The 13,983-nt window shown below is 39.8% G+C and overlaps 1 protein-coding gene across 4 annotated transcripts in view; it reads left to right on the forward strand.

The window, feature by feature from the left end:
- The first annotated feature begins 246 nt into the window (after positions 1-246).
- CEP95 (centrosomal protein 95) overlaps positions 247-13,983 on the forward strand; it is a 36,071-nt gene continuing 22,334 nt past the window's right edge. For 2 of the 4 annotated variants that reach the window (XM_043905056.1, XM_043905057.1), the window contains exons 1-6: positions 247-584; positions 2,306-2,434; positions 3,712-3,819; positions 6,283-6,393; positions 10,359-10,464; positions 11,831-11,946. In XM_043905056.1, coding sequence (XP_043760991.1) covers positions 566-584; positions 2,306-2,434; positions 3,712-3,819; positions 6,283-6,393; positions 10,359-10,464; positions 11,831-11,946 — 589 coding nt within the window. In that variant the 5' untranslated portion in view covers positions 247-565. Of the gene's footprint in view, positions 585-2,305; positions 2,435-3,711; positions 3,820-6,263; positions 6,394-10,358; positions 10,481-11,830; positions 11,947-13,983 lie in introns of those variants that run through there. The other 2 variants (XM_043905059.1, XM_043905058.1) reach the window with 2 other exon arrangements.

Below are 13,983 nucleotides of genomic sequence, written 5' to 3' on the forward strand. Positions count from 1 at the left end.
GGTCTAGCCCAGACAATAAAACGCCCAGCCCTGGTCAACCCACTCGGTCCCCTTGGAGATGTTTACGTCTCCAAAGAGCTTTTACGCCCATTACTAGGGGCAACAGGAAGGCGGAGCCTGCCATTGTCACGTGGCTGCCCCCGCCCACCGAGTGAGCGGGACGCACTACTTCCCCATTTGGCGTCGGCGGAGGAGTACAAGACGAAATAGCTCACCGGAAGTGCCGTGCTAATGCCCCCGGGAAATCTGCCGGGGCTGCTGGGTGACACGGGTTGTCAAGCCCACCCACCCCAGGACCCCTGAGCGCGGTCTGGCTGGTGAAAAATGGTATCTAGAGCTCGCAAACCGCCACCTCGGCACGTGCTGCCAGAGGAAGTGCTCCCGCCGTGACCAATCAGCAGCGAGAAGCCGTTTTAACGTCCCTCCCTCTTTCACCGCACCCCTTCCCGGCACTTTTGTTTGCTTCCCTTCCTGTCAGCGCTGGGTCTGCGCCTTGCGGCCCATTCAGGACGCCGTCCCGCGCGCGCGCCCGGCTAGGAGTCCGGCGGCGACTTGCCTCCGCGACATGGCCGGCTCAGAGGCTGGTGAGTCTCTGCCTGGAGCCCCGTTTGTGTGTGCGCTCAAGTCCCTTTTCAGTCCAAGTCCTGAACGCTCCTCCCCAGCTTATCTGAGGCTTCGGGTGGGTCTGGGTTGCCGGCGGGGCTCGTGAGACAACCCGGTCGTAGTTGGCGGGTTCTCTGGCTGGGGCTTCTCAGCCCCGCTCCCTGGCGCATTCGAAGTTGTCGAGCTTGATTTGGGGCGGGGAGACAAGGGCCCTGTGGTGAGGCCTGCAGCACGCGGGCATGTTGGCTGTAAATGATCAGAAAATGTCTTTCCCTAGACTGTTATTTTCTAGGGAATGTGCCCTCTGCTCCTGCATTGCGGGGCCTGAGACTGAGTATTAGCGCTCTAAAAATCTTGTTGTCATCCCAAAGCAGAATAGTGGTGGATTTTCCCGCTTCAGTGCTTTCTACGGTTACTGGCTTTGTGTAGAGCCGTTTTTGGAAAAGCGAGCTGATTGGGTTGTCTAGGACGCTTTCATCTTTTTTTCCAAGACAGCGTTCAAACCAGTTGTCATGGTTTGGTCTGCTGTAGGTAATGGGCACTGGGAGAGGGGGATAACGTGCCTTGACACTCCCACACATACACGTTTATTTCTAGAACATGCTGAAGATAACGTGCACAGTAAAAGAACTTGCCCCTTAATCGCCAGTTATTTCAGGGAACAAGTGTTTCAGGTTTGCTAAATTACCTTTGGTTGAGAAGCCCTTGAAATAATTTGGCTAATCCCAACGGAGGGGTGATACACAGGAAACTTCGATAGGGTTAGTAATGTGCTAGCTCTGAATTTAAAGGCGTTTTTATGAATTTCCCATATCTCTTTTCATATACGTCAAGTATAATTAAAAATAGAACTAACAAATGCAATAGTGTTGGTGCCATTACTCTAGTTTTTCACAGCCTAGGCTAATCACCTATTTGGGCAGCAGAGAAATTCCAACTTGCACAAGATAATTGGGTTAAAAACATGACTAATGCTATGGGGAATTTGAAGCAACATCCATTAATTAGTTTCTAGTAGCCTGAGATTATCATTAACAAACTGTCTTGTTTGTAACGTCCTGTTTACTTGTAAATGTGTTGAAAAAACATCTACCTATGGTTAGTAAAATGAGATCTGTGGTAAGTAACTTAAGATTTTAGGTTGCAGCAGTGAAAATTGAATTTGCATCATCAGTTCAGTTCAGTCGCTCAGTCGTGTCCGACTCTTGGCGACCCCATGAATTACAGCACGCCAGGCCTCCCTGTCCATCACCAACTCCCGGAGTCCCCTCAAACCCTTGTCCATTGGATCGGTGATGACATCCAGCCATCTCATCCTCTGTCGTCCCCTTCTCCTCCTGCCCCCAGTCCCTAGTTTTGACTAAATTGAAATTACAGCTTTTTGGAAGTCATCCCAAGAAATTAAATACAGCTTTTCAAAAATCACGCCTAGACCAGTGGTTAGGGCTCCACCTTCCAGCGTAGAGGATGCAGGTTTGATCCTTGTTCAGGGATTTAAGATCCCTTATACTGTAGGGTGTAGCCAACAAAACTTTTTTTTAATTGGAAAAAAATCACTTTGGAGGGTCTTCGAAATTCTTTAACAATCAAATTCCTTATCTTCTGTTGAATTTGGTGTCTGTGTTTGTGGAGGTTATTTTTTAAAGAAATGTGTTTGACTTTTTCTAGTATTGGACTAATCTTTTCCTTCCTTTCCCAAAAGAGTGGATAACTGTTGCCAATGATCTTCTTTTGAAATGTCACATACACCTGAGGATTCGAGAACTAGAAGACTGTGATGCTAATGTTTTTATTGCTCTTTATCAATCCATTTTGGGAGAAAAGGTACCAGGTAAGGATACTTAAAAGCAGAAGTAATAGTGTCTATATCTTAGGCCAGACATTTCTAGTGCCTTTTTTTTTTTCCTAGTTTTTTTTAGTTAGATCTTACATGTAAAATCTTGAGATTTCTCTTTGTATCTTCTTTTTATCTAAATAATAGCATTCATTGTCTTAATGAATGTCTTAGGAGACCCACCTATAGTAACTGCCTTGGTCATCAACTGTTTAATCATTCATAATGTCGTGTGAAAGTCACACCTTCTCTGTAAATGTACCTTCATGGGTTCTAAAATTGAGTGGAATTTGAAGACTTGTTGAGTCTTGGTATTTAACCAGTGTTATGGATAAGAATTGTTTGTACTGTGTTCCTGGTTAAGTCTCTCAGAGTCCTTATCCACAGATTGCTCTGCTACCTCTGTATCTTTATATTGTTTACAACCATTAAGCACTAAAGCTCTGTACAGTCCCTCTTCCCTCCATTGTTATGAGTCAGTGCCCTCATCACTTCCTGGAATAATGGGATAGCCTCCAGCTGGTATCTTTGATGCTAGTCTCTTTAGAGTACAGAGGCATGTAGTTATTGAATCAGTCTTTTAAAATACTCATTTCATCCTTCCCCAAGACACTTATCTTCCTCAATACAAGAGGAGAAACTCCAAATTTAAGTTGTTGTTAAAATCTTTCTGCTCTGATCTATACTGATCTTAAAAGCCTTTATGCCAGTAATTCCCAATAGCTTGCTTCAACAGCACATATATGAATCCTCCTTTCACACCTGTTACGGGTTTTTTCCCTCTCACGGAAAACAGCCTAGGGTTATGGGTTAAAGTCCCACCTCACAGGTTCTCTCTCTCGTTAGAGTATTAGCAGCTCCTGGAGTTTATGGATCTCTTTAGCTTTCTTCAGCGTGGCCCTTATTACGGAGCATGTTCATACGGAGCATGTGCTGTGTACGTGTGTGTGTCAGTCACCCAGTCGTGTCCGACTCTCTGCGACCCCATGGACTAGCCCACCAGGCTCCTCTGCCCATGGATACTTCAGGCAAGAATACTGGAGTTGGTTGCCATTTCCTTCTCCATATATATGTTGATTGACTATATATTCAACCAATAAAGATTCTACTTTGAAAAAAAAAAAAAAAGATTCTACTTTGTGGAATTCAGACTATGTTTATCCGTATGTTATGGCCCACTCTGTTTGGGCATAGCTCAGAGGCCTGGTCAGAGACAGCTAGATGAAAACTTGGACTTGCACAGGATGCAGAGTTACATAGTTTTTTCCCCACAGATCTCGTAGCTATTCCCAGGAATCAAGAGGATGAAGCTCACAATGTGCAAGCAGTGATTGATTCGCTAGCTTTGGATTACCTACAGGTCAGCCTGTCTCACATAACAGGTTGGTATGTACTTAATCATCAGATAATTTTGCATTTTACTAAAATATTTTTTTGGCTAGAACTCAGCCTTGTTTTACCAAATGAGTAAGGTTGTGAAATAGACCAAACAGCAAGACTGAACCAAGACAATTCACTGGTATAGTTAAGACAGCATCCATAAAAGCTTTTCCAGGAGAGTCATACATTGAGTTTGGGATAGGTCTCAGAATCCTAGCTGGTAATTTGAATTGTGTTTTGTTGTTACTATATAGCTACCATTGTTTGTTTATAGTAGCTAAAAATTAGAAACACCTGAGTGTCCATTAATAGGGACAGGTTAAATAAATTACTATAGTTTCTTATAGGGAACTACTCTGCAGCTATAAAAGATAATTGATGATGCTCTTTATATGTCAATACAGTGTTCCATATTCATGAAATGATCTGTAATATATATTGAACGAGAAAAATATGATGTAGTTATAATGCTGATTTGCAGAATATGCTATTTGTAAAAAATTCAGAAGTTATATTCAGAAGTTGATTGAATGAAGAAGGACTCTGTAGAAGTACATGTAAGAAATTTAACTCCAATGAGATGAACTGGACAAGGGTGGGATGAGATTTTTCATCTTATACCTTTTGCACTTCTAAAATTTTGAACCATATGAATGTATTACCTGTTCAGAATAAATAAAACTGTAAATTGTTTTTCAGCCTTTTTCCAAAACAGTATCCATGCTTACATTCAAAAGCCAAACATAACAATTTCATTTGTAAATCTCTGTTTTGGTAGATAGAAAATGAGGGTTATTTCAGGCTAGTGAACAGAGGAAATTCTGGAGACTTGAAACTATACCTGAATCACTAAGAGAAAGTGTATACTGTTTCATTCTTTGACAGTCGTTAAAAGAGATACATCTTAGTCAGGATAGGACATTTATATCTTATTTTGGTAGTAATAGCAACATTTTACAGAAATACTGTCTTTAAGTTTTTTAGTGTAGTTCAAGGTGAGTAAATGTGGTAAATTAGTTTGGAGAAAATTCATTTTGAGAGAGAGTGCTGGGACTTCCCTGTTCTTTGGAAATGGCTTTCTCTCCCAATTGGGCAATTTTTGGTATTTATGTTTACTATATAAACATACTACATACCAAGACTGTGTCTGCGTATAGAACTTCTGGTGTGTGGTGTTGCCTCTGACAACTCATACCCACCCCACAGAAAGTTGCAAAACTGCTTACCTCCTCCAGTAGACTGCAAAGCAGCTTTTTAGTCCTCGTGTGCTGTTTAAAGCAGTGTCTCCTACACTCTGAAGCACTGCATTCTCGCGGGCAGTCTTGTTGCTGGGTTGGCAGAGTATGCTCCCCGTCCTGGAAACCAGAAGTCTTGGATATGTCCTTGGGGTATGCTTGTGTATCTTGTTAAGCCAGAAATCATAGGGCTTAAAAAAAAAAAACAACAGGGCTTAAGATTTCTGTTCAGTTGTTTTAAACAAAAAAAACTATCAAACATTGTCTTTACTGGAGTGTTGTAAAACATCATATTTCTGGTTTAGTTTTTTTGGGTTTTTTTTTTTTTGCATCATGACTGAGGTTATGAATGACTGATCTCAAATAGCAAATTTCCACTCCACCTCTCCCATACTTGTTAGAATTCATGCCAAATCTAATCTCCCAAAGGACAGCCCAAGTGTCTCAGGAGTTTTAAGTTCCATCCATACCTCAGGTTGCTCAGAGTCCATTTTAGGTGATATTAAACATGTCAAATTTTCATGATTTTGCAGCCCATTTCTTGTCAACATTTCAGCTTAACATTTATTAAAAATCTATTTGAGCCAGGTACTGTGCTGGAGACTGTTTAAAGGTTAGTTTCTAGGTATTAAGTTGGTATAATGGAAGGTAAGGCTGGAGAGTTGGGGGTAAGGTGAGATTAAAAGGAGCTTTATGTGCAGGGAACTGGCTCAGTTTTTAATTAAAAAATGGTATAACCTGTAGTAAGTGAATAGGAGTTAACAAATTTTAAAAATTAGGAATTCCTGATGAAGGTATCTGAAGTTTGTTTTTGTTTTATATTCTCTACTGCTGTTGTCTTCAGACAAGTCACACCACCATCATTCCATATTCACCAGGCTAATAAAATTCGGCTTAGTTGTTTTATACTTTTGTTTGTTTGTTTTTATACTTTAGCATAAATCTTATAGGATGAAGTTCACTTACTTTGCTTCTTCATAAATGAAGGACTATACCAATGAATTATCACCCATAATGTTCAGGACTACCATTTTTCTGGTAGTCCTGAAATTGATTTTTTTTTTTTTTAGGAAATTGATATTTTTAATGTTTATACTGTCATTTTTTCTTGAGTTAATTTATAATCCTGTGTCCTGAACACTATTTTTACACTAGTATATCCATTTCAAACTCATGAGGCTTTCAATTTCTTGGTCAATTTTTTTTAATAGCTCTGTATTCTGTGTTCAGGAGAAAATATAGTGAAAGGAGATAAAGAATCTATTAAGAATCTTCTAGAAATATTTGATGGGTTGCTGGAGTATCTTACAGAACACATCAGTGAAACATCTCACGAGAAAAGTAAGTTTAAGAATAAAATTTGGCTTGATTTATATTCTGTTATCTCCCTTTTCATCTTTTTGCCTATTTTTTTCCTTAGGAATTAGAATCACTAATACACTGTATGTGACAAATTTAATTGTAAATTAAATTTCAGTTCTCACTGTTGAAGTGGTTGAAAACTCTTATCCAATCATCACATCCTTTGTCAACTTGGGTATTGCTTATAAATTACTTCAAAGCTAGTATATAATAAGAAGCTAAATCTAGTTAAAATTGCTTATGGTCCTGTTATTACATGAAATTCCTTACTCAGTAATTCCCATGTCAGAACTGCCATTTTTGTACAAATTTGGATATTGCCAAGGCATCAACAGAAAGAGTTGTTATGTTTCTGTCTTTGGCCTACACCTAGGTTTGTGACAGCTTGAATATTTATTTTACTCTTCAGGTAATTCAGTTCCCCAAATTGTAACAGTTTGTTGTGTGAAATCTTGATTTTATGTTTTTTTATTGGTGAATTATTAATATTTTCCAAAAGTGTTCTGGTTATATTTAAACTGGATCACTAGTGTATAGGAGTTATTCATAATCTTTGACTCCATAAATCCCATTTCTAGGGATTTATCCTGAAGAAATAGTACAGAAGAAAGTTAGGGACTTCCTTGATAGTTAAGTGGCTAAGACTCTGTACTCCCAATACAGGGGCCTGGGTTTGATCCCTGGTCAGGGAACTAGGTCCCACAGGCTGCATTGAAGATTGAAAATCCCAGGTGCCGCAACTAAGACCTAATGCAGCCAGATAATATAAAATAAATTTTTAAAAAAAGAGGTGCTTAGAGGTTTTCATGCACTGTTACCTATCATTGGAAAAAAAAAAAAAAGAAGGACCTCTATGTCTTACCAGTTTGGATTGATCAATAGTACAAAATGCATACAGGTTTCTCCTGCCTTCTGAGAAACCTATATGCAGGTCAAGAAGCAACAGTTAGAACTGGACATGGAACAATGGACTGGTTCCAGATTGAAAAAGGAGTACGTCAGGGCTGTATGTTGTCACCCTGCTTATTTAACTTATATGCAGAGTACATCATGTGAAATGCTGGGCTGGATGAAGCACAAGCTGGAATCAAGATTGCCAGGAGAAATATCAATAACCTCAGATATGCAGATGACACCACCCTTATGGCAGAAAGCAAAGAGGAACTAAAGAGCCTCTTGATGAAAGTGAAAGAGGAGAGTGAAAAAGCTGGCTTAAAGCTCAACGCTCAAAAAAATCAAGATCATGGCATCCCGTCCCATCACTTTATGGCAGATAGATGGGGAAACAATGGAAACATTGACAGACTTTATTTTCTTGGGCTCCAGAATCACTGCAGATGATGACTATAGCCATAAAATTAAAAGACCCTTGCCTTGGAAGAAAAGCTATGACCAACATAGACAGCATGTTAAAAAGCTGAGACATTACTTTGCCAACAAAGGTCCATGTCAAAGCCATGGTTTTTCCAGCAGTCATGTATAGATGTGGGAGTTGGACCATAAAGAAGGCTGAGTGCTAAAGGATTGATGCTTTTGAACTGTGGTGTTAGAGACTCCAACACCACAGAGTGGTGAGAGTGGTAGAGTCCCGTGGACTGCAAGGAGATCAAACCGGTCAATCCTAAAGGAAATCAGTCCTGAATGTTCATTGGAAGGACAGATGCTGAAGCTGAAGCTCCAGTACTTTGGCCACCTGATACGAAGAGCCGGCTCATTTGAAAAGCCCCTGATGCTGGGAAAGATTGAAGGCAGGAGGAGAAGAGGATGACAGAGGATGAGGTGGTTGGATGGCATCACTGACTCAATGGACATGAGTTTGAACCAGCTGCAGGAGATGGTGAAGGACAGGCAAGCCTGGTGTGCTGTAGTCCATGGGGTCACAAAGAGTCAGACACAACTGAGTGACTGAACAACACCAACATTGATATACAGTGAATAATATATGACTCAGAATAGGTTTACTATTGTGAAGTTATCCAAAACAAGTTTTTAGCTGCCATAGCAATTTATATAAATTCTAGTACAAATGAAGACAAAAAATGGGGGCAGGCTCATGATTTCTAATTCTCACATTGTTGATGCTGATACCTATGACATGATTATAACATCTGAAATTAAGTTCTTTAGAGATAGTTTTCTTTTATCTTTGTTGCTGAAAAGATTTAAAAGCATATAGAGATAAGGCATAGAAGGAAAGTTTGAAGGATGCCCCATACTGTATATTTCTTTTAATTTCAGAAAACTTCAGAGTGTGTAATATATTAATATGTTAAATATCAACCTAGGAACACTGGGAAGAGTCAAAGCTGCATGCCATATTTATTGCTCTCAAATAAACCTATACTCAAGTTAGGGAGACTACCATAAGTACATACAATAAAAAGCATTGTAAGAGAACTGGAAGGGAGTGAATGACATGCAAAAAAAACCTGACCTAATTCAAGGCTGCCACAGGTATTCGATGCTCTATGGTTTCCTAGTCATTTTAGCAGCAAAAATAAGAGGAAGAAGACTACCTGTAGTAGATTGATTGATTTGAAACCTCCTAGAGACAGCAGTTTTTATGACATAGTACTTGATTACAGGTAGTGGGGGATGATAATGGGGATGGAGAGGAGGACAGAACTGAGAGATACCTATATGTGAGGCTGGTAAAAGATGACATGCTGATTGGGGAATCTCCAGGGGAGGGCAGGAGGCTGTGGTGAGCTTACTGCTGCTAGGAGGGAGTTGCTCAGATGGAGTTGGAGGATGTTTTCTGAAGTCTGGTTCTCAACTTTGCGGGTCCAGATTTATACAGCAGGACTACCTGGAGCTGATCAGAATCTCAAAATGCCAATTAATAGCAGGAAATATTTATTACTAGTCAAGTCAGGTATAGGGCAGTTTCTTCTGAGCTGGCATTATCCTTTACCACTGCAGAACAAGGAAATTAAAGGCAAACTGTGGACTCAGTGCTGCTGCCCACTGTATGACTAAATCTCCACCCTCACTGTATGACTGAACCTTTCTAAGCTTCAGTTTTCTCCATCGGAAATTCTTTCACGGTTGTAGGAAAGGTTAATAGATACACATAAATGGTTTAGTACTGAGCCTAGCCCAGAGTTACTACACAATGAATATTGACTAACTCTGTACTAACTTGTTGAACAAGTTAATTGTACTAACTTGTTAAAATGTTGTTTGGTGAATATAGAAATAGAAAAAAGTGAGAAGTGGGATGAGAATATGCAGACGGGTAGATCTGAAGTAGGAGATTTCACCCACATACCTCTTGAAATCACTCGCTCAGTTACTGCCACTGTGAAAATGTATTTCTCTAGTATGTTGGGGTAGAAAAAAGTTTGATAGTCTTCTCTTTTTTTGGCCACTCAGTATGGCATGTGGGATCCTAGTTTCCCGACCAGGGATGAACCCCTACAGAAGGGCAGAGTCTTAACCACTGGATCACCAGGGAATTTCCAAGGTTGATAGTCTTAGGGAAAATTTCATCCACACCTTAATGTGGTCTCTCTCTCCGGCTAGGGCATTATTGTCTTGGAGCTTGAGTTAGGCTGACACGGCCATGTTTTTCTGAAGCTACACCCTAGACATTCTGCCTCAGACATCCCTTACAGACAGGTATAAAGAATACATGAACCTACCACCTAGCTTAAAGAAGAAAACACTGCTAGTACAAGTGTAGACTCTTCTTAGAAAGCAGCACGTGTGTTGCTTCTTTGTTACCCAGGTAATGCATGCTCATTGCAAGTAATGATTTGGTTCTTACTTCACTTTCACAGGAGCCTAGTTGACCAGTAAGGGGTTGAGGGTATTTTGCTGTCCTTACTTCTGTGCCTGCCCTGTAGAGAAATAATTGCATTAACTTGTTTTTTCTTTTTTTAACTTGAGGTGGTTTTTTTTTTCTTTTTTTTTTTGGTATTGTTTTTATCTGTTCCAAACAGGTGAAACTGGACAGGGTTCTAAAGAATCCCATCGAGGAGACCCTTTGGAAGATCGAGAAAATACTAAAGAATCCAGATCATCATGGAAAAGAGTTTCTTTTGAGAGGTAGCTCTCAATGTCTGTGAGTTTAATCAAAACAAGTTATGCTTTTCCTTCTTCTAAGAATTAAAATTGGCACACAGTATACCAGAATGGCAGCAAAAAACAAAGCTAACGTGAATTTTACTAACTTCTCATGTTTTAAACCTCCCTGAGAGAGTTTTAAGCACCTTGAGCTATGTATAATCTCAGCATTAACTGCCTACTTAATTTAAAACATTTCCTTGATCACCAAAACAATTTATGTTCCTTGCAGAATACTTGGAAAGTACTTGGAGTAAAAAAGAAGCAAAAAACAAAGAATAAGATGAACTATATCATTCAGAACTGAGTAACTGCTTATTAACATTTTGTTGTAATTTAGTCTTTTTTTTTTTTTTAACTATATTTTTCTTTTGGGATTTAGTCATATTGTGTGTATAATTTTGTTTGCTAAATTTTAAAGTTTTAACACATCAAGTCTTTTCCTAACTTGATAAACTCTTTATAATCATTTTTAATCACTGTATAACATACTATGCAAATAGGTGCATCATAATTTACTAAACCATTCCTCTTCAGTAGAGGTAGTTTTTTAATATATATTTACATTTTAAGGTGATACATGCTTTAATTTTTCTTCTCATATATTTAAGCTGTATTCAAAGTCAAAGACTATGAATGATATAGGGTGATTCAAAGTTGCCAAATTACTTTCCAAAAAGGCTGTGAATGTTTATATACCCACCAGCAGTATAAAAGTGCTGGGTGACTGCCCAGTAGTCACCAACCAGTATTGTTGCCTATTAAATACCAGAGTTTTTAAATTTGTGCTGTTTTCCTAGGCAAAATGTAATGTTGTTACAGGCTTGATTATACTTCTGCTAAGTAGAGATTGAATATGATACTAAGATTTTCTTTCAAATATCTGATTATCATTTATTTTGTGGAGTTTGTCGTGGTTTGAAAAGCACAAGCAAAGCTTTCTTATTTAAATATAGCACACTGTGAAAAATGTGTCTAAAGAAGACTATCAGAAAATAAATTTCTTGACTTAATTTTTCATTATTAAAAAAAGTGCAAAACAATAGAAGGATGTTTAGTACAAAATTAATATCCTACCCAGATTCCCTTCACACCCCTAAAGTAACCAATATTTATTGTTCTCTGTGTGTCTTCTCTTATACATTTAATCCTTGACACTTTATACACTGCTTTTCCAACCATACATATATCAGATAAGCAGCAAAAGGGAGAGTCTCCCTTTTTCCTCACATAGTGATGACCAGTCTGAGCATTCATAGGCAGGCCACTTGAAGCAGTCCTTGGGATCCTCACTGGAAGGGCCCCTGTGGTCAGGCCAGGCCATGAGTAAGTGAAGACACTCTTCCAGGTGTTCCTTGTCGTCTGGGGCCTTGGGCTCCTCCTGGGATGGTGATGAAGCAGAATCCACTGGTGAAATAATTAGACTTGGAGACACAGCACACACCTTTTCTCTAAGAAGTAATGGTGAGTAATTAAACTTTAAATATCAGTTATTATTCAGCACACAACTATGAAAATTTAAATAGTTATACCTAGGAGTTTTTAAAAGTTGAGTAGAGAGCCCTAACTGGACATCAGAATTGAAATTCCAGAATGCTACCATTACCCACGAAATATGAACAGTGGTCCAAAATGAGTTAAGTGGGAGTCCCAGGTGCATGGGCAAATAGGTGCCTGCAAGTTTGTCATGTAATATGTGGGGCTTCCCAGGTGGTACTAGTGGTGAAGAAGCCGCCTGCCAATGCAGGAGACACAGGAGATGTGGGTTCGATCCCTGGGTCGGAAAGATCCCCTGGAGGATGGCATGGCAACCCTCTCCAGTATTCTTGCCTGGAGACCATGGACAGAGGAGCCTGGTGGGCTATAGTCGCTAGGGTTGCAAAGAGTCGGACATGACTAAAGAGACTTAACATGTATGAATGCACGTGTGGGACTTGATACCCTAGGAAGAAAATTCTGGATGCAGCTTAACAGTCACATTCAGAATACCCACTAAGTGTAGTTTTCCAAGCTGGGTGACTCATTTCTTTCATAGTTTCAACCAAGTCCATACATCCAGTAGCAGTTTTTCTCCCAGGCTTCAGGCTGTAATTCCAACAGTCTACTGCTTATATACAGGCCCATTGAGCCTCTCACCTTGCCGTCCTCCAGCCATCCCACTTCTGTTCTGCTCATCTTGGCTGTCTTGCTCTTTTCTTGTCATCGTATATTGAGTTGGCCAAAAAGTTCATTTGGGTTTTTACATAAGATGGTACAGAAAAACTCGAACAGATTGTTGGCCAAACAATAGTTTTTTTTTTTTTTTTTTTGACTGTGCTCCACAGCTTGGGGGATCTCAGTTCCCTGACCAGGGACTGAACCTGGGCCACAGCAGTGAAAACCCAGAATCCTAACCGTTAGGCCACCAGGCAGCACCATATAGTTTCTTTTGTTGGAATACTCTTCCTCTTTGTCCCTGGCAGACTCGCTCTGTATTCCTACAGTGGGGTCTTCTTGCCTTATTTCACTAACACCATTCTCAACATTGCACAGTAACTTTAGAGTTTGACATTATGTAAACTGAGTTGCAGGGACAGCAGCCACCTCATATACCTTCAGCCAGTATTTGTTCAGTGCCTTCCCTGTGCCAGGCAGTGGTGATACGGTGCTAAACAAAAACAGACACAGACGCAACTCCCTTCCCTCGCGGCACATATATTCTACTGGGGTGGGGGGGGGGGGAAGTCAGTAAATAAGACAAATAAGTGAAATGTGTAGTAAAATCTTTCATATTTGTCTTAGTATCCCCCAAATTAGGAAAACATCAGGCCCACAGTAAGTATTTTTTGGAGTTGAAGAGGAATGGTAGAGTTGAATGAAGTACATTAAATTATGGCAGTCAAGTGGCCCACATTCTCTTCCAGACGCTGTACTGGCTGTGTGACTGAGGACAAGCCCCTTCTGTTTTCTGAGCCCGTTTCTTCCAGTGTGAAGTTAGAGAATTCAACTAAACCATCTTTGAAATCCTTCTCCGCTTCAGTACTCTTAATTCCAAAGAACAGACTCTCCTTTCCAAGGAATTGTGTTCAAAGAGCCTGAGCCTGGGAGGTCAGACAGTAGGCCATAGATATCTACTTGCCACTAAGGTGGGCAAAGGAGCAGAATACCAGAGTCACGTGTAGGTAATGCAAGAAGGTTTCTTCAAAGCAGAGTGTCAGATGAAAGGGATGGTAGTTTTAGAAATGGTATTCTGTGATAGCCAGTGCATGTAGAAAGGTTGTATCTATAAAAAGTGAATTACTTGTTTTCAGATTTTAGCTATTCAGATGAAACACAATTCAAGGGAAAAAGAAAAGGTTGAGAGAAAAGCCAGGCTGAGGTGTTTGGGTTTGATATCATATGGTAGCTTCCTTTTATATTTGGATTTAAGTCATCAGATAAATGTCGTCATACACATTCTTAGGCATCTAATTCAGACTTTAATTCCAGGATTATAAATCTTTATTGCAGTATAATTGACAT

This window comes from Cervus elaphus, chromosome 5 (assembly GCF_910594005.1).
Source record: "Cervus elaphus chromosome 5, mCerEla1.1, whole genome shotgun sequence".
Classification (NCBI taxonomy): domain Eukaryota; kingdom Metazoa; phylum Chordata; class Mammalia; order Artiodactyla; family Cervidae; genus Cervus; species Cervus elaphus.